Source organism: Anomaloglossus baeobatrachus, chromosome 5, assembly GCF_048569485.1.
Source record: "Anomaloglossus baeobatrachus isolate aAnoBae1 chromosome 5, aAnoBae1.hap1, whole genome shotgun sequence".
Taxonomy (NCBI): Eukaryota; Metazoa; Chordata; class Amphibia; order Anura; family Aromobatidae; genus Anomaloglossus; species Anomaloglossus baeobatrachus.
This window is the reverse complement of record NC_134357.1, coordinates 529,981,350-530,006,089: the sequence shown is the minus strand read 5'-3', so window position 1 is coordinate 530,006,089 and position 24,740 is coordinate 529,981,350. Positions and strand designations below refer to the sequence as shown.

Sequence of the window (24,740 nt, the reverse complement as noted above, 5' to 3'; positions counted from 1 at the left end):
TCCCTAAGCCTCAAGGACTTAACCCTTCGATTCCCAGAGATACTATTGCCCGCATTCATTTCTATAAAACAAAGAAACCTTCCCTGCCAGACAGATTTGCTCGCCTTTCAGTGTTCCCAGATCTCTCAGCTGGCACTCCTGCGAGGAGAGAATTCACCCCTTTTACAAAGATTCTACGGGATAAAGGCATTATATATCGTTGGGGTTTCCCTATCAAGCTCATTGTCAGTAAAGATGGTAATACTTGGGTTTGCGTCTCTACTACGCAACTTGGGAAAGTGTTTTAGGACTGGGATATTCCACCCCCTCTGCCATCTACCTTGGATAAAGATTCACCCCAAAACAGGAGAATTAACCCTGAATGGTTTAAAGCTTGACGTTCCCATAACTTTCGCCTTTTGAGGTTGTGGTCTCCATTTTTCTGGATTTTTTTTTTGTTTCTGCAGAGGGTGCTGGCTACTAAATTTTGTGGCCGCATCAAGCCCACCTGCAGTTCCTGCTCCACGAGCGTCTTTTTTTCGCTCTTACTGTTCTGACTGCTTGTCAGTCCTTGTGTAGCTCTGTCATGTTATGTGAGGAGCAACCTGTGTCTCAATTTTTCTTTAATTGTTATGTCATGTTATTTGTTAATAGGTCTTGCCTATTTATACCTTTTCTTTCTGCAGGGTTAATACTCCAAAGGAAGCAGATTCTCGGCTATCACAGCCACTTTTGGCCTTACATACCATGGGTTTAAAGGAATTGTCTCTAAATGTAAAGGGATTACATTCTCTGCATAAAAAGTCATGGGTCTGGAAGGAGGCAAGGAAGGCGAGTAGTGATGTTTTGTGCATTCAAGAATCACATTTATTAGCCCAGGATAATGGTAGAATGAAAAATGTTAATTATCCTCATCAGTTTTTTGCCACTAATGTCCACAAAAGGGCGGGTGTGGGAATCCTAATTAAAAGCTCTGTAGCCTTCCAGCTTGAGAGGGTGGTGGGGGACATTGAGGGGAGATATGTCATTTTAATCTGTCTACTAAACAATGTGCAATTCACTATTGCTCCAGTGTACGCTCCCAATGTGGGCCAATTAAAATTCATACGTAAATGTTTGAAGAGCTTTAGGGGAGTGGCAAGGGGTTCCTCGGTGATATGCGGAGACTTTAATCTCCCTATGTGTAAATCCCTAGATTGTTCCCACCAAGCCCCGGCTAGAAAAGAAATGGGTCACCTGATCCGAGTTTCGTTTTCATGATATATGGCGATATGCTCATGCAGGAGAAAGAGACTACTCATTTCACTCCCTAAGGTTTAACACCTACTCTACAGTCATGGCCAAAAGTTTTGAGAATGCTAGAAATATTAATTTTTACAATGTCTAGTGCTTCAGTTTTTCTAATGGCAATTTGCATATACTCCAAAATGTCATAAAGAGTGATCAGCTTAACAGCAATAACTTGCAAAGTCAATATTGGCTAAGAAAATGAACTTTAACCCCCAAAACACATTTCAACATCATTGCATTCCAGCCTTAAAAGGAGCAGCTAACATTGTTTTAGTGATTGTTCCATTAACACAGGTGTGGGTGTTGATGAGGACAGGGCTGGCGATCAATCAGTCATGATTAAGTAAGAATGACACCACTGGACACTTTAAAAGGAGGCTGGTGCTTGGTATCATTGTTTCTCTTCAGTTAACCATGGAAATCTCTAAAGAAACACGTGCAGCCATCATTGCTCTGCACAAAAATGGCCTAACAGGGAAGAGTATTGCAGCTACAAAGATTGCACCTCAGTCAACAATCTATCGCATCATCAAGAACTTCAAGGAGAAAGCTTCCATTATTGCCAAAAAGGCTCCAGGGCGCCCAAGAAGGACCAGCAAACGCCAGGACCGTATCTTAAAACTGTTTCAGCTGTGGGATCGGACTACCAGCAGTGCCAAGCTAGCTCAGCAATGGCAGCAGGCTGGTATGAGTGCTTCTACACGCACTGTGAGGCGGAGACTCTTTGAGCAAGGCCTGGTTTCAAGGAGGGCAGCAAAGAAGCCACTTCTCTCCAGAAAAAAACATCAGGGACCGACTGATATTCTGCAAAAGGTACAGGGAGTGGACTGCTGAGGACTGTGGTAAAGTAATTTTCTCAGATGAATCCCCTTTTCGATTGTTTGGGACATCTGGAAAACAGCTTATTAGGAGAAGAAGAGGTGAGCGCTACCACCAGTCTTGTCTCATGCCAACTGTTAAGCATCCTGAAATGATTCATGTGTGGGGTTGCTTCTCAGCCAAGGGAATCGGCTCACTCACAGTCTTGCCTAAAAACACAGCCATGAATAAAGAATGGTACCTGAATGTCCTCCAAGAGCAACTTCCCCCAACCGTCCAAGTGCAGTTTGGCGCCCAAAGTGCAGTTTGGCGCCCAACAATGCCTTTTCCAGCATGATGGAGCACCTTGCCATAAAGCAAAGGTGATCACTAAATGGCTCATGGAACAAAACATAGAGATTTTGGGTCCATGGCCTGGAAACTCCCCAGATCTTAATCCCATTGAGAACTTGTGGGCAACCATCAAGAGATGGGTGGACAAACAAAAACCAACAAATTCTGCCAAAATGCAAGCATTGCTTATGCAAGAATGGACAGCTATCAGTCAGGATTTGGTCCAGAAGTTGATTGAGAGCATGCCAGGGAGAATTACTGAGGTCCTGAAGAAGAAGGGTCAACATTGCAAATATTGACTTGCTGCATTAACTCATTCTAACTGTCAATATAACCTTTTGGTACTCATAATATGATTGCAATTATATTTCTGTATGTGATGTAAACACAGACAAACACAAATAAAAATCAGAGGGCAACAGATCATGTGAAAATATAATTTTGGTGTAATTCTCAAAACTTTTGGCCATGACTGTATAATAGATTATATCTTAGTAGATGATTCATTACTGTTGAGTTGTGACCAGATCAACATTGGCCCCATTACGTGGTCAGACCACGCGCCCGTTATGTTAACAATTTCAGACTAGGGTCCTACCCGGTCTCCTTCCAAATGGAAACTGAATGAATATATCCTCACTAACCAAGATATCAGCAATTAAATCGCTCGGCAATTAACAGATTTTTTTGCCATTAATGATAATTAAATGGTCTCAGATGAATCTGTTTGGGCGGCCCATAAGGCCTTTGCTGGAGGTGTCCTCATCAAAATTGCAGCAATGGAGAAAAGAAAAAGGTTAAAAGCATTTAATGATATTTTGTCTAAACTCCAACTCCTGGAAAGCGCAAACAAGGCCCACCCATCTGACATTTTCCTTGACTCTATTAGAGGTCTGAGAGATCAGCTGAGATCATTTATGCTGTATTCCTATGAAAAAAAACTAAAAAAACTTAAATCCAAATTCTATAGCTTGGGTGATAGAGCCGGTAGGGTCCTAGCAAGTCGAGTGAAGAAAAGGGAGGCTCGGATGGCCATTCCCTTTTTGATTAAGCACGACGGGTCCAAAGTTTTAAACCCTACTCATATAGCTAGTGAGTTTAAAGAATACTATTCCCAACTATATAATCTCAAGTCAGATGCTAAAACACACCTGCCCACAAAGGGTGAAATTTCTTCTTTCCTTGCTAAACTAAATTTGCCCAAACTTTCCCCCATGGCTCTGGCTGCTCTTAATGCCCCCCTTACTGAGGAGGAAGTAGTTTGGGTTATTAACTCCTCTAAGAGACTTTCTGCCCCCGGGCCAGATGGTTTTTCTAATTCTTACTACCGACAGTTTGCGCACATCTTGGCTCCATTTTTGGTTAGAACGTTCTCACTATGGAGGGACTCCTCTGATATCCAATCTGAAAGCTTGGCTTCGACAATCACTACTATTCCTAAGCCGGGGAAGCCTCCAACCTCTCCTGGTAACTTCAGACCTATCTCTCTTTTGAATTGTGATGTGAAGTTATATGCAAAAGTCTGGGCTAATAGACTCCTCTCAGTTTTGCCGGCCCTGGTCTCCCCTGACCAACTGGGATTTGTCCCAGGGAGGCAAGCTAGAGATAGCACTAGAAGAGTGATTGAGTTGATGGATTTTCTTGAGTCCAGTGGTACCCCCGGTGTATTCCTGTCTCTAGATGCGGAAAAAACATTTGACAGGGTACACTGGGGCTATGTGGACGCCATTTGGGACACATTTGTTTTCTCTGGTAATATAAAGAATGCTATTATGGCCTTATACAAAAAAACAAATGAGTCGGTCTGTGCAGCGGGCTTCTATTCTGATAGATTTGAGCTGACTAATCGGACCCGCCAGGGTTGCCCCCTTTCTCCTATAATTTTTGCTTTAGTCATGGAGCCCCTGGCGGAGTCCATTAGGCTCAAAACGGAAATCTCTGGGGTTAAAATAGGCCCTGTAGAACATAATATCGGTCTATATGCAGACGATGTAATACTCTCTTGCACTGATAGTGAAAGATCATTGATAGGGATCAAAAACGCTCTCTTTGAATTTTTTAAGATTTCATATTACAAGCTAAACGAAGGAAAATCGGTTCTCTTCTCAGTTAATGTTCCACCATCTGTTAGAGATAGAATCTCCTCACTCGTCCTGTATACTTGGGCCCAGGACGTCTTTTCGTACCTAGGGCTAAGGATTTGTAAACTTTCCAATATTGTCAAACAGAATTTTAATACTCTGCTTGATTCCATTCGAAAGGACATAGACAATCAGATACATTTACTCTTTCCTTGATGGCGCGCATTCAGATAGTTAAGATGATGTTCCTACCAAAAATTATCTATTTATTCCGCCATCTTCCCTTGAGGTTCCCCAAGAGGATTCTCTCTCTCCTGCAGGCAGTTGTGAGCAGATTTATTTGGGCAGGAAAGAAACCTAGGGTTGGTATGTCTACCTTATTTTATAGTTTTCACATGGTGGTCTGGGGGTCCTGAATTTTTATTTGTACCATAAAGCAGCGGTTCTAGAGGCATTAAGGGAGTGGAATGATGATTCTAGTACTCACAAATGGGTGCTTGTGGAGAAATACTTAGCCCCGCGTGGGACTTTGAGAGTTATACTGGAGGCGCGAGTACTTAGTTCCTTTGCCCCCTCTCTTCCCCTGCAGACAATGAAAGTGGCATTTTCTTACTGGTCTGATCTGGTCTCTACTCATCAGTTGCCTAAATTTGAGTATCTCTATTAGAGCCTTGGAGCTTCATGTGGATGGCCTCACATTAGGCAATTGGGTGAGGAATGGTATTATGGTCATGAAAGATATCCTCTTAATTCAGGAGTTGAAACCTTTCTCTGTCCTAATGGATGAATTTGGCCTTCACAGAAATAACTTCTACCAGTATCTGCAAATTCTGCATTTTTTAAATTCATGTGTATTTCCCTTATCCTGTCATAATGCTGTTTGCTCGCCAATACAGCGTTTTTTTAGTTCCTCCTCCTCTCAAAAACACGGCCTCTTGGTAGTATAGAAAGTGTTTCATTCCCCCGGTAATGGTCCTAAACAAGCGTATATGAGGAGCTGGGAAGGGGCTCTTTCTTTCTCCTCAAGCCCAGACCAATGGTGGTCCGCTTCTGGTGACCTACAGAAATATTCCTCCTGTATCAATCACCTTGAGCAGCTTAAGAAAGTTCCCTTTGACTGGTACTACATCCCGCTGAAGATTTCCAAATTCCGGGGTTCCTATCCCCAATCCTGCTGGAAGGGCTGCTCGGGTGTTGGTTCCCTAGGGCACGTGTGGTGGGATTGCCCGCTCATCCGGCCTTTTTGGGAAGAAGTGTATAACATCATTACTTCAGTTACAGGCCTGGCTGGAAGTTTGAGCGGTCCGCTATTGGTTTTGGGGATCGGTTTACATATATGCCCTGGCGATTTGAGACCAATTGTATCACACATTCTAATAGCAGCACGTGTCTGGCAGACCACTGGAGAGAAATAAATATCCCCTCTAAATTGGAAATTGTCCAAAAAGTCAATAAACATTACCAATACGAGCTTCTTCTGACCTCAGATCTGTTTACCAAAAATAAAATAAGGAATCGTTGGTTCCCCTGGGTGGTGTCCAAATTCTCGTCCTTCCAGTCCTGATTGGTGGACCTGTTATTTTATTACCTATCATCCCTACCCTTGCTTCCTATGTTGCAAATTGTATGCCCTAACCATGCTATGCAGAATTTTCAGCTGTTATCTGTCTTTACTTTGAATTTTATTGTCTTGCTGTTATAGGACACATTTTTCAACTGTCCGCATGTTTGTTGCGGTGTATAACCTGTATTATGCAAAATCTTAATAAAAACTTATTGAAATAAAAAAGAACACAAAAAAAACAAAAAATGCAAGCCCATAAATTACAAGCATTATTTTATTAATATGTAATTAAAACAATGCACATTAAAATGTGTGTATGTATTACAAGAACATGGAGCAAGGAACAAAAAAAAAAAAAAAGACAGGATACCTAATATAATCATAAATCCTCAATAAATTATTACATTTTTATTCTTTAATTTTTTTTAGAAAATGAATATTATGTGTGTGTTTTGGACAAACCTCACTGAGGTCAACCTTATTTAAGGCACAAAAAATATAACTAAAACACAATGGAATATAAAGCTATAAAACTTTTAGTAATTGGAAAGAATAGTATATAGAAATATATGGTTGTATGGTAGCAGTGATTAAAAAAACCCCTTTTTTTAAAGCACCAATATAACCCTAAAAAAATATAAAGCGATCCAGCAGTGAATCAAAAAAACAATGAAAAAAATAAAATATACAATGCCCAATATGTTTATAATCCTGCACCAGGAGACTATATGTAGCCAGAATCCTGCCTCACTCAACACGTGTTTTGCAAGAAAAGCTTTGTCTAGGACCTTATTGCTGCACCTTGGTTATGAAGACTGGTGTATGAAACACCAGCCTTAAAGGGGTTGTCCATTACCTAACTTGTGCTACTATGCAATATAAACTGACTAAGACAAGCACTTATCTAAATAACTTTAATTTGCAACTCTGACTCTGAACAACAAGATGAATCCCCATCCTGAGAGCCCGGCTTCTCCCGTGTGTGAATTCTTTGATGCACAACAAGAAATGATTTACGTGTAAAGCATTTCCTACATTCTGAACATGAAAAAGGCTTATCCCCTGTGTGAAGTTTCTGGTGTCTAACAAGACATGATTTCCCTGCAAAACATTTCCCACATTCTGAACAAGAAAAAGGCTTCTCCCCTGTGTGAGCTCTCAGGTGAATAACAAGACCAGATTTATCTGCAAAACATTTCCCACATTCTGAGCATGAAAATAGTTTCTCCCCTGTGTGGGTTTTCTGATGTGTAACTAAAGTGCATTTCTGATTAAAACATTTCCCACAATCTGAACATGAATATGGCTTCTCCCCTGTGTGAATTTTCTGGTGTCTAACAAGACATGATTTCCCTGCAAAACATTTCCCACATTCTGAACAAGAAAAAGGCTTCTCCCCTGTGTGAGTTCTAAGGTGAATGACAAGACCAGATTTCTCTGCGAAACATTTCCCACATTCTAAGCATGAAAATGGTTTCTCCCCTGTGTGGGTTTTCTGATGTGTAACTAAAGTGGATTTCTGATTAAAACATTTCCCACAATCTGAACATGAATATGGTTTCTCCCCTGTGTGAACTCTTTCATGTGTAACAAGCTCTGATTTCTGGTTAAAATATTTTCCACACTGTACACAAGAAAAACGTTTCTCCTTTGTGTGATTTTTTTTATGAGTAACAAGAGGTATTTTAAGGGAAAAACATTTTCTATATTCTGCACTTGAAAATGGCTTATTTCCTGTAAGAGCAGTTTGATTTTCAATTACTCTTTTGGAGCTTTTATTTCTCTTAATAGTCTGCGAGGAAGATAGGACCTGATTAAAAGGATCAGATAATATATCTTTGCTGTGAAGGGATGATGGAATATCAGGAATAGTGACATACACTTCAGTTATATCTTGTGTGATATCAAGGTCATTGGATTTAAAAATTGCAGATGTCGGTTGTCCCTCTGATCTCCTTGTACAGTTATCTGCTAAGAATAAAAATTATTATTTTTTAAGAAAATATCCTTAAAATATTTGTATAACAGTTCTAAAATATCCATAGAAATTGCAAGTTATACAGAAAAATCAAATTATTTACTGAGCCAAAAACAGTTGACAATCTAACAATAGACCTCAGAGTAGAAACGTGTAGAGCATGATGTCGGCCTTCTTTGTTCTGCCTCAGAAATACTGGAATAAGAAGTCATCAAAAGATGTTAAGTAGGTCAGAATGATACAAATAAAAAGTTTCCAAATCTATACATGGGTTTTGAAAACTAGCAACATAAAGGAAGAAAAAAAACATTTTTTTCCAAAATTCAGATTTTTTTTCATCACTTAATTAGAAACAAAAATTAAATCGATCAATGTTTGAGTATCACCGTAATCAGACTGATTTGGAGAATTATGTCTCAAGCCATTTGTACTCTAAAATTAAAGCCATAAAATCAAAATTAAAAAAACTCAAAACAATGGCATAAGGTATTTTTCACCATTTAAGATGTTCTATTCAGTCTTCACCCTGGCTTTTCCTTTTGGGGGAACATTTCTCTTTCATTGATATTTATTATCAAGTCAAATCTATAAAGGCAAAATTAGTTCCCTATAAAAACATTTAATTAACCGACTTTCAGAAGAGATTCAATTCTGGGGATCAGATCTTGGATGTAGCTTAAATATTGGAAATAATGGTAAATTCTGCTAATGTTCTTTTATCTACGTCACATGAGAGAATGTTTCAGTTTATGGTTATTCACAGGTCAGATCATCCCTGACTTTAAGAATAACATAAAATATATTAAATATTCGAAGAATAAATCATAAGCAGCAAATCAGCTGTGAAATTCGTGAATTTTGGTTACCGGTTATCGTGTGGCGCCCTGGACAAGCCAGGACGTCACAAGTACTACACCAACACACCCCACACCCCGGTCAGGCACACCTAAGTCAAACACAAATCCTTGTTGCCTCCCTCCAGGAGTCCTGGAGGCGGGAAAAGAGTGCAGTTCGTTTCAGATCAGTTAGGGAAGCGAAGTGGTAAAGGAGCAGACTGACAGCGTCCGGGTGTGTGGCCCGGACGGTACAGCAAGGTTGGCAGACGGTGGTGACCGTCTGCAGGAGAGGACTATTGGAGCCAACCGTAAGGAGCGAGCGGTGGCCCGGCGGTACCGGACCGGTGAGCAAAGAGAAGCCAGCACCATCCAGCAGGGCTTACAGACCCCGACAAGGCTAGGAGTCGCCGTTGAAATTGTCAAATCCGTTAGCGAAGGGAACCTCCGGGGTTTCCCAGCAGCCAAGTCCCGATTGAAGGCAACAGTCCAACCGATAGAGGGAAACACAGTCACCGCCAAGGCTACAATTCCCAGGGCCAGAGCCTGCGGGCAAAAGGGGCTCCTTCAGCACCCATCCAAGCTGGGGAGCGGGTTACCGGTGGGAACCCATTGGAACCGTACACACTACACAGGTGCAGGGAAAGGCAGTCACCATCAACCTGCCGGGAGGAAAGACACCGCAGCCGCCTGTGGGACCCGTCCATCCAGCCGTTTGTTTGACCAGAGACTCTGTGTGAATTACTGGCTGAGTGAGTACCACCGTGTCGTGCGGTACAGCGCTGCCCCCGCGACCCTGCACCTCACCAGGCCCCGTAACCTGCCTGCCATCCATCCCTACCCCTCACCGGGCTCCGGGACAACCAAACCCCCTACCCACGGAGGGGAGAACCAACATCCAAGCTGCTCCCTGTCATCGCTCCCGGGATCCCCATCCAGAGCAGCGGTGGTGTCACAACCTCACCACAACCGTGGGTGGCGTCACGGACAATATCCCTAAACCCAAACCACCCCCTTTCACTCACGGGTGAGGAACGCCGCTCGAGTCCCCGGGATCCGGCCCACCGCTCGAGCCACCACCGAGCAGCAGCAGTAGCCGGACCCGAGCAGTGGGTGAGCGCAGCATCCCCTCCTCCGCCCGTGACAATCGCATTTGTTACTAAGAGGCAAAATATTGTTTTGTCATTTCATTTTTTTTTTTATAGAAGTCAAGTTGAATTGTCCTATTAAGGATATTCGCATGATTTTCTGATTTGTCAGCACATTCTACATACGCTGTCATTTAGCTTTGCAGTATAGAGATCTGGAAAGGTAAGGGTCAGCATCTTCTAATTCCAGAGAGTAGGGTGCGTTCTCCGGGCTGTAAACTCTGGCTGGAACAGATCTAACTCCAATGCCCAAAGTAATGGGGACAGTTTTGGTTTAGCAGAAAAGAAGGGAATTTTGTTTACTTACCGTAAATTCCTTTTCTTCTAGCTCCAATTGGGAGACCCAGACAGTGGGTGTATAGCTACTGCCTCTGGAGGCCGCACAAAGAACTACACTTAAAAGTGTAAGGCCCCTCCCCTTCTGGCTATACACCCTCCCGTAGGAGTACGGATTCCTCAGTTTTAGTACCAAAGCAAGAAGGAGGAAAGCCAATAACAGTTTCAAAAACAAATTCAATCCGATAACAAGATCGGAGAACTTAAGAAACAACATGAACAACATGTGCACCCGAAAAACGAAACCCTAAGAACAAATAGGGCGGGTGCTGGGTCTCCCAATTGGAGCTAGAAGAAAAGGAATTTACGGTAAGTAAACAAAATTCCCTTCTTCTTTTTCGCTCCTAATTGGGAGACCCAGACAGTGGGACGTCCAAAAGCAGTCCCTGGGTGGGTAAAAAGATACCACATGAACGGGCTGTCAGACAGCCTCTTCCTACAGGTGGGCCACCGCCGCCTGAAGGACCTGTCTACCTAGGCTGGCATCTGCCGAAGCGTAGGTATGCACTTGATAGTGTTTGGTAAACGTGTGCAGACTCGACCAGGTAGCCGCCTGGCACACTTGCTGAGCCGTAGCCTGATGCCGCAATGCCCAGGACGCACCCACGGCTCCGGTAGAATGGGCCTTCAGTCCAGATGGAATCGGAAGCCCAGCAGAACGGTATGTGTGAAGAATTGGTTCCTTGATCCACCGCGCCAGGGTGGATTTGGAAGCTTGCGATCCCTTATGCTGACCAGCGACTAGGACAAAGAGCGCATCAGAACGGCGTAGAGACGCCGTGCGAGAAATGTAAATCCTGAGTGCTCTCACCAGGTCCAACAGATGTAAACCCTTTTCAAATTGGTGAACTGGATGCGGACACAAAGATGGCAAAGTGATATCCTGATTGAGATGAAAGGAAGAAACCACCTTGGGAGAAAACTCTGGAATTGGACGCAGTACTACCTTGTCTTGGTGAAACACCAGGAAGGGAGATTTGCAAGATAACGCCGCTAGCTCGGACACTCTTCGAAGAGACGTGACCGCCACAAGAAAAACTACCTTTTGTGAAAGCCGAGAAAGGGAAACCTCTTTCAAAGGCTCGAAAGGCGGCTTCTGGAGAGCAATGAGAACCTTGTTCAGATCCCAGGGTTCCAATGGCCGTCTGTAAGGAGGAACGATATGACAAACTCCTTGGAGAAACGTGCGTACTTTAGAAAGCCGTGCCAAGCGCTTCTGAAAGAATACGGATAGCGCGGAGACTTGACCCTTAAGAGAGCTAAGCGACAAACCTTTTTCCAACCCAGACTGCAGGAAGGAAAGAAAAACTGGCAATGCAAATGGCCAGGGAGAAAACCCTTGAGCCAAGCACCACGCTAAGAATATCTTCCACGTCCTGTGATAGATCTTAGCTGAGGATGGTTTTCTAGCCTGTCTCATTGTGGCAACAACTTCATGAGATAAACCTGAGGCCGCTAGGATCCAGGACTCAATGGCCACACAGTCAGGTTCAGGGCCGCAGAATTCAGATGGAAAAACGGCCCTTGAGACAGCAAATCTGGACGGTCTGGTAGTGTCCACGGTTGGCCTACCGTGAGATGCCACAGATCCGGGTACCACGCCCTTCTTGGCCAATCTGGAGCGACGAGTATGGCTCGATGGCAGTCGGACCTGATTTTCCGGAGAACTCTGGGTAACAATGCTAGAGGTGGGAACACATAGGGGAGTCGGAATTGCGACCAATCCTGAACCAAGGCGTCTGCCGCCAGTGCTCGGTGATCGTGAGACCGTGCCATGAAAAGTGGGACCTTGTTGTTGTGCCGTGACGCCATCAGATCGACGTCCGGCGTCCCCCAGCGGCAACAGATCTGCTGAAACACGTCCGGGTGAAGGGACCATTCTCCTGCGTCCATGCCCTGGCGACTGAGAAAGTCTGCTTCCCAGTTTTCCACGCCTGGGATGTGAACTGCGGATATGGTGGACGCTCTGCTTTCCACCCACGTCAAAATCCGCTGGACTTCTTGAAAAGCTTGGCGACTGCGTGTTCCCCCTTGGTGGTTGATGTACGCCACCGCCGTGGAATTGTCCGACTGAATCCGAATCTGCTTGCCTTCCAGCCATTGTTGGAAGGCCCGCAGGGCAAGATAGATTGCTCTGATTTCCAGAACATTGATCTGCAGGGTGGACTCTTCCTGAGTCCACGTCCCCTGAGCCCTGTGGTGGAGAAACACCGCTCCCCACCCTGATAGGCTCGCATCCGTCGTGACCACTGCCCAGGACGGGGGAAGGAACGACTTTCCCTGTGACAATGAGGTGGGGAGAAGCCACCAACGCAGAGAGTCCTTGGCAATCTGAGAGAGGGAGACAGTCCTGTCGAGGGACGTCGATTTCCCATCCCATTGGCGTAGAATGTCCCATTGTAGAGGGCGCAGATGAAACTGCGCGAACGGGACTGCCTCCATTGCTGCTACCATCTTTCCTAGGAAATGCATGAGGCGCCTCAGTGAGTGCGACTGGCTCTGAAGGAGAGATTGCACTCCAGTCCGTAGCGAGCACTGCTTGTCCAGTGGAAGCTTCACTATCGCTGAGAGAGTATGAAACTCCATGCCAAGATAAGTCAGAGATTGGGTCGGGGTTAGATGAGACTTTGGAAAGTTGATAATCCACCCGAAACTCTGGAGAGTGTCTAGTGCCACCTTCAGACTGTGCTGGCATGCCTCTTGAGAGGGTGCCTTTATAAGCAGGTCGTCTAGATACGGGATGACCGAGTGACCCTGCGAGTGCAGAACAGCTACTACTGCTGCCATGACTTTGGTGAAGACCCGGGGGGCTGTTGCCAGACCGAAAGGTAACGCTACGAACTGCAGGTGTTCGTCGTGTATGACGAAGCGTAGGAAACGCTGATGCTCTGGTGCAATCGGCACGTGGAGATACGCATCTTTGATATCTATTGATGCTAGAAAATCTCCTTGAGACATTGAGGCTATGACGGAGCGTAGGGATTCCATCCGGAACCTCCTGACTTTTACGTGTCTGTTGAGCAACTTTAGATCCAGGACGGGTCGATACGATCCGTCCTTTTTTGGGACCACAAACAGATTGGAGTAAAAACCGTGACCTTGTTCCTGAAGAGGGACGGAGGTCACCACTCCTTCCGCCTTTAGAGCGGCCACCGCCTGCAACAGAGCATCGGCTCGGTCTGGTGGTGGAGAAGTTCTGAAGAAACGAGTTGGCGGACGAGAACTGAACTCTATCCTGTACCCGTGAGACAGAATATCCCTCACCCAACGGTCTTTGACGCGTGACAGCCAAATGTCGCCAAAGTGGGAAAGCCTCCCACCGACCGCGGGTGTGGGAATCGGAGACTGCAAGTCAGGAGGACGCCGTCTTGGCAACGGTTCCTCCGGCTGTCCTTTTTGGGCGTGACTGAGACCTCCAAGAATCTGAGCGTCTCTGGTCTTTTTGAGTCTTTTTTGACGAGGCGAATTGGGACCTGCCCGGTCCTCGAAAGGACCGATAACCAGACTGACCCTTCCTCTGTTGGGGTTTGTTTTGTCTGTGTTGCGGTAAGGATGAGTCCTTACCCTTGGAGTGTTTGATGATTTCATCCAAACGCTCTCCAAACAATCGGTCACGAGAAAAAGGCAAATTGGTTAAGCACTTCTTGGAATGAGAATCTGCTTTCCAATGTCTCAACCACAGGGCCCTACGCAAAACAACGGAGTTGGCTGACGCCACTGCCGTGCGGCTTGTAGCGTCAAGAACAGCATTAATCGCGTACGACGCGAATGCCGCCATTTGCGAGGTCAATGGTGCTACCTGCGGGGCAAATGCACGTGTGACTGAGTCGACTTGCGCAAGCCCGGCTGAGATAGCTTGGAGTGCCCATACGGCCGCAAAAGATGGCGCTAATGACGCTCCAATCGCTTCATAGATGGATTTCAGCCAGAGCTCCATCTGCCTGTCAGTGGCATCTTTAAGTGCCGCTCCATCTTCAACTGCAACCAAGGATCTAGCTGCAAGCCTGGAAATTGGAGGATCCACTTTTGGACACTGGGTCCAACCCTTGACCACCTCAGGGGGAAAAGGATAGCGTGTATCTTTAAGCCGTTTAGAAAAACGCCTTTCAGGATAAGCGTGGGGTTTCTGGATTGCGTCTCTAAAGTCAGCGTGGTCCAGAAAAGTGCTTAATGTACGCTTAGGGTATCTGAAATGGATTCTCTCGTGCTGCGAAGCTGACTCCTCTACAAGAGGAGCTGGTGGGGAAATATTTAACATCTTATTGATGTTAAATATAAGATCATTAACTATGGCGTCACCATCTGGTGTATCTAGATTGAGAGCGGTCCCAGGATCAGAATCCTGATCAGTTACGTCCGCCTCATCACCCATAGATTCATCTCGCTGGGATCCTGACCATTGAGATGAATGTGAAGGCCCGTCATAGCGAGCCCGCTTAGGCTGCCCGGGGCCATCGTCCGAGTCAGAGTCTTCACCCTGAGGTGTATGTGCCCGTCCCGGAGCTTGGAGGTAACTCAGCTGAGGGGGACCAGGGGGCAATGATTGCACAGTGTCCGTGGCCTGAAGTACAGGCCTAGCTCGCAATGTGTCAAGAATTTGTGACATAGTGAGAGACATTCTGTCAGCAAAAGCTGCAAACTCAGTTCCTGTCACCTGGACAGCATTCACAGGTGGTACACCCTGGGTCACGTCCAGCAGAGGTCCCGACTGTGCAAGCGCCGCAGGGGCCGAGCACTGCACACAATGGGGGTCCGTGGAGCCTGCCGGTAGAAAAGTCCCACATGCGGTGCAGGAAGCATATAATGTCTGTGCCTTGGCACCCTTGCGTTTTACGGACGACATGCTGCTGGCTCTCTGCAATGTGAGAGAGTCTATAGCCAAAGGGCGACCAGCGCTATGCAATACAAAGTATTTGTAGAAACAAAATACTAAGAATACTACTGGCACAAGAGGGGGTGAGCCCTGAGGGCTGCTTACCGCCCGCTGAATAGCGGGTAAGAGGCGCAGAATTCCTTGTCTGGGTCTCCCCGGCTCCCCTCTGCAGCTCAGCGTGTCAGCAGGAATGGCTGCCGGCGTCTGTGGAGAGGGGCGGTCCGTGGGAGTTCCTAAACAAAAGTGCGGGAAACAGTGTCCCCTCTGTGCCGATTGTGAGGGCTGGAGTATGTAAAAACGACTCCAGCCCTCGGCGCTGATGCACTGACCAGCGTCCCGCCCCTCTCCTGACTGGCAGGTCTGGGGGCGGGAACGAACGGAAGCAGGCCGCAAAAGCCGGGGACTCGAGTTATCAGCGCGGCCGCCGTAAAAGCGCGGCCCGCGCTGAAGTCCCCGGCGCACCACAAGTGCCAGCCGCGCCGCAGTCCCAGCGGCCGGCGCGACCGATTCCCAGAAGTGTGCCTGCTTCAGCGAAGCTGAATGAGGCCATGGCACAAGCGCCGCAGCGCTGATGTCCCCGGCGCACTACAACACCCAGCATGCTGCGGTGTGAGCGCCAAATGCACGGGGACACAGAGTACCTTGAGGAAGCAGGGCCATGTCCCTGATGTACTCCGCTCCATCCAGCATCTTCTCCAGGGGCTGTAGATGGAGCACGGTCTCAGTGCCTGGAGACCAGTAAATCCCACTTCACCCAGAGCCCTGTAAAAAGGGATGGGGAAGGAATCAGCATGTGGGCTCCTGCCGCCGTACCCGCAATGGGTACCTCAACCTTACAAACACCTCCGACATACAGTGGGGTGAGAAGGGAGCATGCTGGGAGCCCTGTATGGGCCCTCTTTTCTTCCATCCGACATAGTCAGCAGCTGCTGCTGACTAAAAACAATGGAGCTATGCGTGCGTGTCTGACCTCCTGCGCACAAAGCTAAAACTGGGGAATCCGTACTCCTACGGGAGGGTGTATAGCCAGAAGGGGAGGGGCCTTACACTTTTAAGTGTAGTTCTTTGTGCGGCCTCCAGAGGCAGTAGCTATACACCCACTGTCTGGGTCTCCCAATTAGGAGCGAAAAAGAAATGGTGACTGCTTGATTGAGATGTGCCCAGTAGTGATGAGCGAGTACTAAAAAGCTCGGGTGCTCGAGGCTCGGGCCGAGCATCCCAAGATACTCGTGTACTCGGCCCGAGCACCGAGCCCAATGTTATCCTATGGGAGATCCGAGTATTTTTATGAAATCACCCCCGGCAGCATGTAGAAACCCTACAAATGTCACAAAAGTCTCAGAAGAGTGCTCAAATGACATGGCAACAGCATGGGGAAGATCCCTTGAAGCATTTATCACTCAAAAGTCACAGCTGTGAACAATTTTGTCCGCGTTTTACGCCATTTTTACGGACTCACCAGAAAACCTTCCAAAATGACACCAAAATGAATTTTCATGGTGGAAATGTTAAGGGCACATACCCAATAGTGAGATAGAGCTGGTGTATGTTACTTTTGGAAATTACATGAAAGATTTTACGTGAAAACATTGTGTGGCACTCCGATGTCCCTGAGAAGAGACGTACATGAAGGCCTCTTGAGTCTAATGTGCCCATTTTGAGGAAGTGGGTCTATTGTAGTATAGCCCTTTGGCAGGGCAGCCAAAAATTGGGAGGCTCCACATTGTCCCTGGATAGAGACGTGCATGAGGGCCTGTAAACCTGAAGTGCCCATTGTAAGGAAGTGGGTCTATTGTAGTATAGCCCTTTGGCAGGGCAGCCAAAAATTGGGAGGCTCAACGTTGTCCCTGGATAGAGACGTGCATGAGGGCCTGTAAACCTGAAGTGCCCATTGTAAGGAAGTGGGTCTATTGTAGTATAGCCCTTTGGCAGGGCAGCCAAAAATTGGGAGTCTCCACGTTGTCCCTGGATAGAGACGTGCATGAGGGCCTGTAAACCTGAAGTGCCCATTGTAAGGAAGTGGGTCTATTGTAGTATAGCCCTTTGGCAGGGCAGCCAAAAATTGGGAGGCTCCACGTTGTCCCTGGATAGAGACGTGCATGAGGGCCTGTAAACCTGAAGTGCCCATTGTAAGGAAGTGGGTCTATTGTAGTATAGCCCTTTGGCAGGGCAGCCAAAAATTGGGAGGCTCCACGTTGTCCCTGGATAGAGACGTGCATGAGGGCCTGTAAACCTGAAGTGCCCATTGTAAGGAAATGGGTCTATTGTTGTATAGCCCTTAGGCAGGGCAGCCAAAAATTGGGAGGCTCCACATTGTCCCTGGATAGAGACGTGCATGAGGGCCTCAAAACATTGTTCCCATTGCAAAGGAGCGGGTCTCCTGTCGTTGTAATGTCCATTCTGAAAGAATGGGCGAAAAAATTTACCACTGGGGGTATACCTGAAACAAAGGCCTAACTATTTTAACGGTCATCATGGTGGCGCATGAGGAGAAGGAGGAGCAGTCCAGCGATTATCCAAAGTCCAGAAGTGTGTACCCATGGGTGAGTGGAGGTACATGGCAAATTCCCGTTACAAACTTTAAATTCCGCTCTCATTTGCTGGTGGTGTGGTGAAGTCTGGCCCAATCCAACCCTTGTTCATCTTGATCAGAGTCAGCCTGTTAGCATTTTCAGTTGACAGGCGGGTGCGTTTATCTGTAAAGATTCCACCTGCGGCACTAAAAATACGCTCTGACAAAACGCTAGCGGCAGGGCAGGCCAGGACTTCCAAGGCGTAGAGAGCCAATTCATGCCACATGTCCACCTTGGATACCCAATAATTGTAAGGTACAGAGGAATGTCGGAGTACAGTTGTTCGATCTGCAAGGTACTCCTTGAGCATCTGGGCAAACTTAGGATTTCTTGTGGCACTACCCCGCACCTCAGGGGCTGTGGTACGTGAGGGGCTGAGAAAACTGTCCCACATCTTAAAGACTGTTCCCCTACCTCTGGCGGATTGGACTCGGCTGTACGCCTTGGTTGTCCACTGATTCCTGACCTATGCCGCTAGCGTTTTGTGAGGGGAATGCTTTGCCTACTTCCGTGACTATGGCCTTCCGGAACTGCTGCATTTTGGCTGACCTCTCCGCCTCGGGAATAAGAGACATAAAGTTCTCCTTGTAGCGTGGGTCTAACAGTGTTACCAACCAGTAATGATTGTCGGCCAAGATGTTCTTAACGCGAGGGTCACGAGACAGGCAGCTTACCATAAAGTCAGCCATGTGCGCCAGACTCTTAACAGCCAGTACTTCAGTATCCTGACCAACACGATGACTGAACATGCTGTCCTCCTCCTCCTCCTCATCTACCCTGTCCTCTGGCCAGCCACGCTGAACCGAGGATATGACTGGTGTGCATGTCATATCCTCAATTTGGCCGGAGAGTTGCTCCATGTCTTCATCCTCCTCCTCGTCATAGTCCTCCACTGCACGTTGTGATGAGACGAGGCTGGGCTGTGTGTTATCACCCACACCCACTACTGTTTCTTGCTCCAACTCATCGCGCTCTGCCTGCAATGCATCATGTTTGTTTTTGAGCAGAGACCGTTTTAGAAGGCAGAGAAGCAGTATGGTGACGCTAATAATGGCGTCATCACCACTCACCATCTTGGTGGAGTCCTCAAAGTTTTGGAGGATGGTACATAGGTCGGACATCCATCTCCACTCCTCAGGTGTTATGTGTGGAGTTTGACCCATTTCCCGACGGCTTAGGTGATGCAGGTACTCAACAACTGCCCTCTTCTGCTCACATATCCTGACCAACATGTGAAGAGTTGAATTCCAACGCGTGGGGACATCACACACCAGTCTGTGAGCCGGAAGATGCAAACGGCGCTGAAAGCCGGCAAGGCCGGCTGAAGCAGTAGGTGACTTTCGAAAATGTGCAGACAGGCGGCGAACTTTTACCAGCAGATCAGACAGCTCTGGGTATGACTTTAGAAACCGCTGAACCACGAGGTTGAGCACATGGGCCACGCATGGAACATGTGTCAGCTCGCCTCGCCTCAAAGCCGCCACCAGGTTCCGGCCATTGTCACACACGACCTTTCCTGGCTTTAGGTTCAGAGGTGTGAGCCAGTGATCTGCCTGCTGTTTCAGAGCTGTCCACACCTCTTCTGCATTGTGGGGTTTGTCACCTATGCAGATTAGCTTCAGCACAGCCTGTTGCCGCTTCGCCGAGGCAGTGCTGCAGTGCTTCCAGCTTGGGACTGGTGTGGAGGGTAAAGTGGATGAGGATGCGCAGGAGGAGGAGGCTGAAGAGCATGACATTCCGGAGCTGTAGAGTGTGGGTGTAACCCTGACTGAGGTAGGGCCTGCAAACCTTGGTGTGGAAAGGACGTGTTCCGTCCCTCGCTCAGACTGGGCCCCAGCTTCCACAATATTAACCCAGTGTGCCGTCAACGAGATGTAGCGGCCTTGCCCACAAGCACTTGTCCACGTGTCTGTGGTTAGGTGGACTTTGGGTGAAACAGCGTTGTTCAGGGCACGTGTGATGTTTTGTGACATGTGGTTATGCAATGCGGGGACGGCACACCGGGAGAAATAGTGGCGGCTGGGGACCGAGTAACGTGGGACAGCTGCCGCCATCAGGTCGCGGAATGCTTCTGTCTCCACCATCTTAAAAGGCAACATTTCCAGCGCAAGCAGTCGCGAAATGTTAGCATTTAGAACTGTGGCATGTGGGGCGTTGGCAGTGTATTTGCGCCTGCGTTCAAAGGTTTGCTGAATGGATAACTGAACGCTGCGCTGGGACAAGGACGTGCTTGATGATGGTGTTATTTCTGCGTAGGCAACTGCAGGTGCAGGACCGGAGGAGGCTTGTTCGCAGGCAGCATGGACAGGGGATTGGCTCGCATGCACAACAAGCGAAGACGTAGCAGTGACATCAGCAAGCACTGCTCCTCGACTCTGTTGTACTTCCCACAAAGTCGGGTGCTTGGCTGACATGTGCCTGATCATGCTGGTGGTGGTCAGGCTGCTAGTTTTGGTACCCCTGCTGATGCTGGCACGGCAGGTGTTGCAAATGGCCTTTTTAGAATCATCTGGAGCCAACTTAAAAAACTGCCAGACTCGGGAAGACCTAACATTTGTACAGGCACCTTGTGTCGTGTTGTTGTTCCGGGGAACGGTTGCCTGACTTCTGCCTGGAGCCACCACCCTGCTTCTTACTGCCTGTTGGGATGCTACGCCTCCCTCCCCCTGTGCACTGCTGTCCTCGCTCTGCATATCCTCCTGCTAGGTTGGGTCAGTTACTGGACCATTCACCACGTCGTCTTCCTCTTCCGCACCCTGCTCCTCCTCCTGACTTCCTGACAATTGTGTCTCATCATCGTCCACCCCTTGTTGAGACACGTTGCCAACTTCGTGAGAACGTGGCTGCTCAAATATTTGGGCATCTGTACATACGATCTCCTCATGACCCACTTCAACATGAGCTGGCGAGAGGCCAGAATGTGCGAATGGAAACGTGAACAGCTCTTCCGAGTGTCCAAGTGTGGGATCAGTAATGTCCGAGGACGTGTACTCTGCCTGGTGGTAGGAAGGAGGATCAGGTTCTGAAATGTGCGGTGCAGTATCTCGGCTACTGACACTTGACCGTGTGGAAGACAGAGTGTTTGTGGTGGTGCCAATCTGACTGGAAGCATTATCCGCTATCCAACTAACAACCTGTTGACACTGGTCTTGGTTCAAGAGCGGTGTACTGCTGCGGTCCCCAAGAATTTGGGACAGGACGTGCGAGCGAGTAGATGTGGCCCTTTGTTGTGGCGAAATTAGAGCTTGCCCACGACCTCGGCCTCTGCCTGCACCACCATCACGTCCACTTCCTTGTTCGTTGCCAACGCCCTTGCGCATTTTGCAATGCTGTGCTGACATGTATTCACTAGACTTGTGCGTTATATCCAAGTTTGTGCAAAACGCACACAAGTGCACCTGTACGCTGCCACCGACAGGCACACACGTGCGGTTTTTAAATGCAAGCACGGACGCACTAAGATCCTAACAGGTTTTTAGGAGCGACAATTACTGAGAAGTCTGACACTATCAGACACTGCTGACTGACGTGTATTATACACTAGACTTTTGCGTTATATAATAGTTTGTGCAAAACGTGCACCTGTACGCTGCCACCGACAGGCACACACGTGCGGTTTTTAAATGCAAGCACGGACGCACTAAGAACCTAACAGGTTTTTAGGAGCGACAATTACTGAGAAGTCTGACACTATCAGGACTGTTTTAGACTGTGTACACCAGCCCCAGATATGATAAAGGCTGGTATATGGTCACCACTAGGAATGGCTATATACCCTGCCTGCCTGCCTGTATACTGCTACAATTGTCCTGACAAGGACTCTTCTGGTCACTAGCCTGTATTCCGACCTGGCTATACCCTGCCTGTATACAGCAACAATAGTCCTGAGAAGGACTCTGCTACTGTACTCCGACCTGGCTATACCCTGCCTGCCTGTATACAACTATAATAGTCCTGAGAAGGACTTCTGGTCACACTGTTTGCAGCCCTGCTACGGAAATAACTATAAAGGGCCGCAAACCTTTCCCTGAAGCAGCAACACTCTCCCTGCACTGACTGTCTGGATGGCTGTGAGCAGAGCACAGCGCACCCGCCGGTATAAAGGCTCGGTCACGCTGTGCAGGCCGGCCAATCACTGCAATTCCACAACTAACAGGGCTGTGGCATTGCAGTGGTCTGCAAGCCAATCCCTGCATGAGGGCTGGCTCTCAAATGAGCGCCAACATGCAGGGATGAAGACCACGAGTACAGCACGAGTATCGCGAGATTACTCGGTCCCCGCCGAGTAGCCCGAGTACAGTGATACTCGTGCGAGTACTGAGTAGTAACAAGCATACTCGCTCATCACTAGTGCCCAGACTACACCGCAGATAAATCAGACACAGCCGGTGATTAAAAAGAATCTGCAACTTGTCTGCATTTAGTGGTCACTACTCACCTGGGCAGTTATCTGTAGGAATCTCCTCTTTACACCACTCATCACCGCTCACATAGGTCATATGGGTCAGATCTTCAGCCTGAAAGAAATATTGTAAAGTCAACGACAGATGGAGAAGTCACATCTATGATCAGTTCTAATCCTGCCATCTCCACTGTTCTCATTACACAAGTATAACAGATATTATACTGGTGCTAAAACAAGACTGAACACAAGACCTTCACAGCCGTCTACACATCATAGGGGAGATTTCATGACACCTTCTTTCCATCTACCTGATGATCCTGAGGAACATTCGGATTTTCTTGTTTACAGTCCTGTGGAAGAAGAGGACGGGGACATCTCTCTGGTGTTGTCCTCTCACTGGATAGAACTGGAGGAAACATACAGGGACTGAATTAATTCTTTACATACACATAATTATAGGACGTGTGTATTTAGTCCTGTCTATTACCTGGTGATGAGAGGGGCTGGGCAACCTCCATCATGACGTCCTTGTACAGATCTTTGTGTCCTTCTAAATACTCCCACTCCTCCGTGGAGAAATAGATGGTGACATCCTGCCACCTTATAGGAACCTGACACATACAATGATACCGTCATCCCCTGATCCCTTCATAGCATTACTGTATAATGTCCCAGCATTCCCAGCAGTGTCACCTCTCCAGTCAGCAGCTCAATCATCTTGTAGGTGAGTTCTAGGATCTTCTGGTCATTGATGTCCTCATGTGTCAGGGGATGAGGTGGAGGCCCCGTGATTGGGCTCAGGGGTCTTCCCCATCCCTCAGACACAGGGTCCTGACAGCGCTCACTAGAGGTCTTCTTCACTACTGTGTAATCCTGGTTATGGAGAGACACATTAATAAATCTCACTACAGACATTTCCAGAGTCCTCACCTCTTCAGTTCTGTCCATCTGTTATTCCCATAGATAAGAATGATGTAATGTGACGTCATCAGAATCTCTCACCTCTCCAGTAAGCCGGAAGAGGATCTCTAGGGTGAGGTGTAATATTCTCTCCGCCATCTTGTCCCTGTTCACATCCATCCTTGATGGATAAATCAGGAGAACTCTCTTATATAGAAGATCTCCACAGAGAGAATCCAATATTGTAGAAACCTGAATGGAAAGAAGATAATGATGTAACATCATTAAGAATCCAATGTAATAATACAATTGGTGGAGATAATAATGAGAAACATATGAAGAGATATAATGTGTAGTTGTCATATTCTTAAATCGTATACACTGAAACATTAGCTGAATTGGTGACAAAGTCAGCTGGTGCCACTCAATGGCTATTTTATTTACTGTTTCAGCTACTGATTGGCCATAGAGATAATATCTGGACAGAAAATACAGAGACTGGTGGGTAATTCATCAGTGGTGGCACAGGAGTAGTGGGGGATTATTAATATTTTTTTACTATTTCCAGTGTTTTGTTTTGTTTCTTTGTATCTACTAATAAAACCTATGTATATTTTTAGACCACACACACAAGCAGTTTCTTACTTGTATTCTGCAGCTGAATAAGTTACCCATAGACTCTTCCATAACGCTAATTCTTGTCATTTACGGACACTGGAATCTGCATCAGCAATTCTGCAGGAGATATTCATTACACGTGATTTGAGAAATAACTACTTCATGATGAAAACGACATCTTCATTTTCTATTCCCGTATAGCTTGTAGGGAATCCGCTCTGGTAGGCAATGGCAGGGACGCAGGATAGAGGCACACACATTTTCTCAGTCCAAAACTCAGTGTTTTATTCACAATGGTAACAAACAGTTCTCTGACCTTTCCCCATGCCTGTACATTACAGCACTTTGCTCTGCCCTCAGCATGTCAGAGACAAATGCACGTGCGCAGGAGTGCAATGGATTACAGTGTGGATGACGTAGGACACAACATCCACACAAAGCAGGGAAAGAGGATGGTGATCGCCAAAAGAGAGGAGGCACCAGATCAAGATCAGCAACGCCAATAGGACCGGACCAACCTGCAGGTAAATATAATAAAAGTTCTTTTTTTATGGTGTACAGATCGGCATCGGGTCTTGTATCCAGTATTGTATAATTCTGTCTATAAGTGCTTCCTAGATGTGGCTAGATGTGGCAGCAGTGTATGTGGAAAAACCTAGTGACAGGATCTCTTTAAGTTTCCGGACGTCATTACAGAACCGTAACATTCTATCTTGCATAGGTATTAGGACTATTTGGCTAGCCCACTCACTTTGGGATTCCTTAATGACCCCTAGCTGTTGCATTGATCTCACCGCCTCTGTGAGGGCTTGTATTTTGACTAATGAACTCCCTGACCGCAAACCTTTTTAGGGGAGAAGGTTTCCGCAATTTTTACTACAGCAGAGGTTCCTCCCAAAACCACTGGAGGTAACGGAATCTTCCCCACAGGAAATGCAGGCAGTGGATTATCCCCACCAAAGCTGCCCCTATCCTTCCAGGGTTTTAGCAAATTGACATGATAACCCTGT

General features: G+C 47.1%; 1 protein-coding gene across 1 annotated transcript in view; it reads right to left on the bottom strand.

Moving 5' to 3' along the window:
- LOC142312160 (uncharacterized) overlaps nt 1–24,482 on the bottom strand; it is an 85,651-nt gene extending 61,169 nt beyond the window's left edge. Inside the window, exons 1-7 of the mRNA XM_075351062.1 lie at nt 23,758–24,482; nt 23,215–23,364; nt 22,906–23,085; nt 22,700–22,823; nt 22,521–22,618; nt 22,246–22,324; nt 7,056–8,037 (exon numbers count right to left, since the gene is read on the bottom strand). Coding sequence (XP_075207177.1) covers nt 7,056–8,037; nt 22,246–22,324; nt 22,521–22,618; nt 22,700–22,823; nt 22,906–23,085; nt 23,215–23,364; nt 23,758–23,817 — 1,673 coding nt within the window. The 5' untranslated portion in view covers nt 23,818–24,482. The remainder of the gene's footprint in view (nt 1–7,055; nt 8,038–22,245; nt 22,325–22,520; nt 22,619–22,699; nt 22,824–22,905; nt 23,086–23,214; nt 23,365–23,757) is intronic.
- Nucleotides 24,483–24,740: the final 258 nt, after the last annotated feature.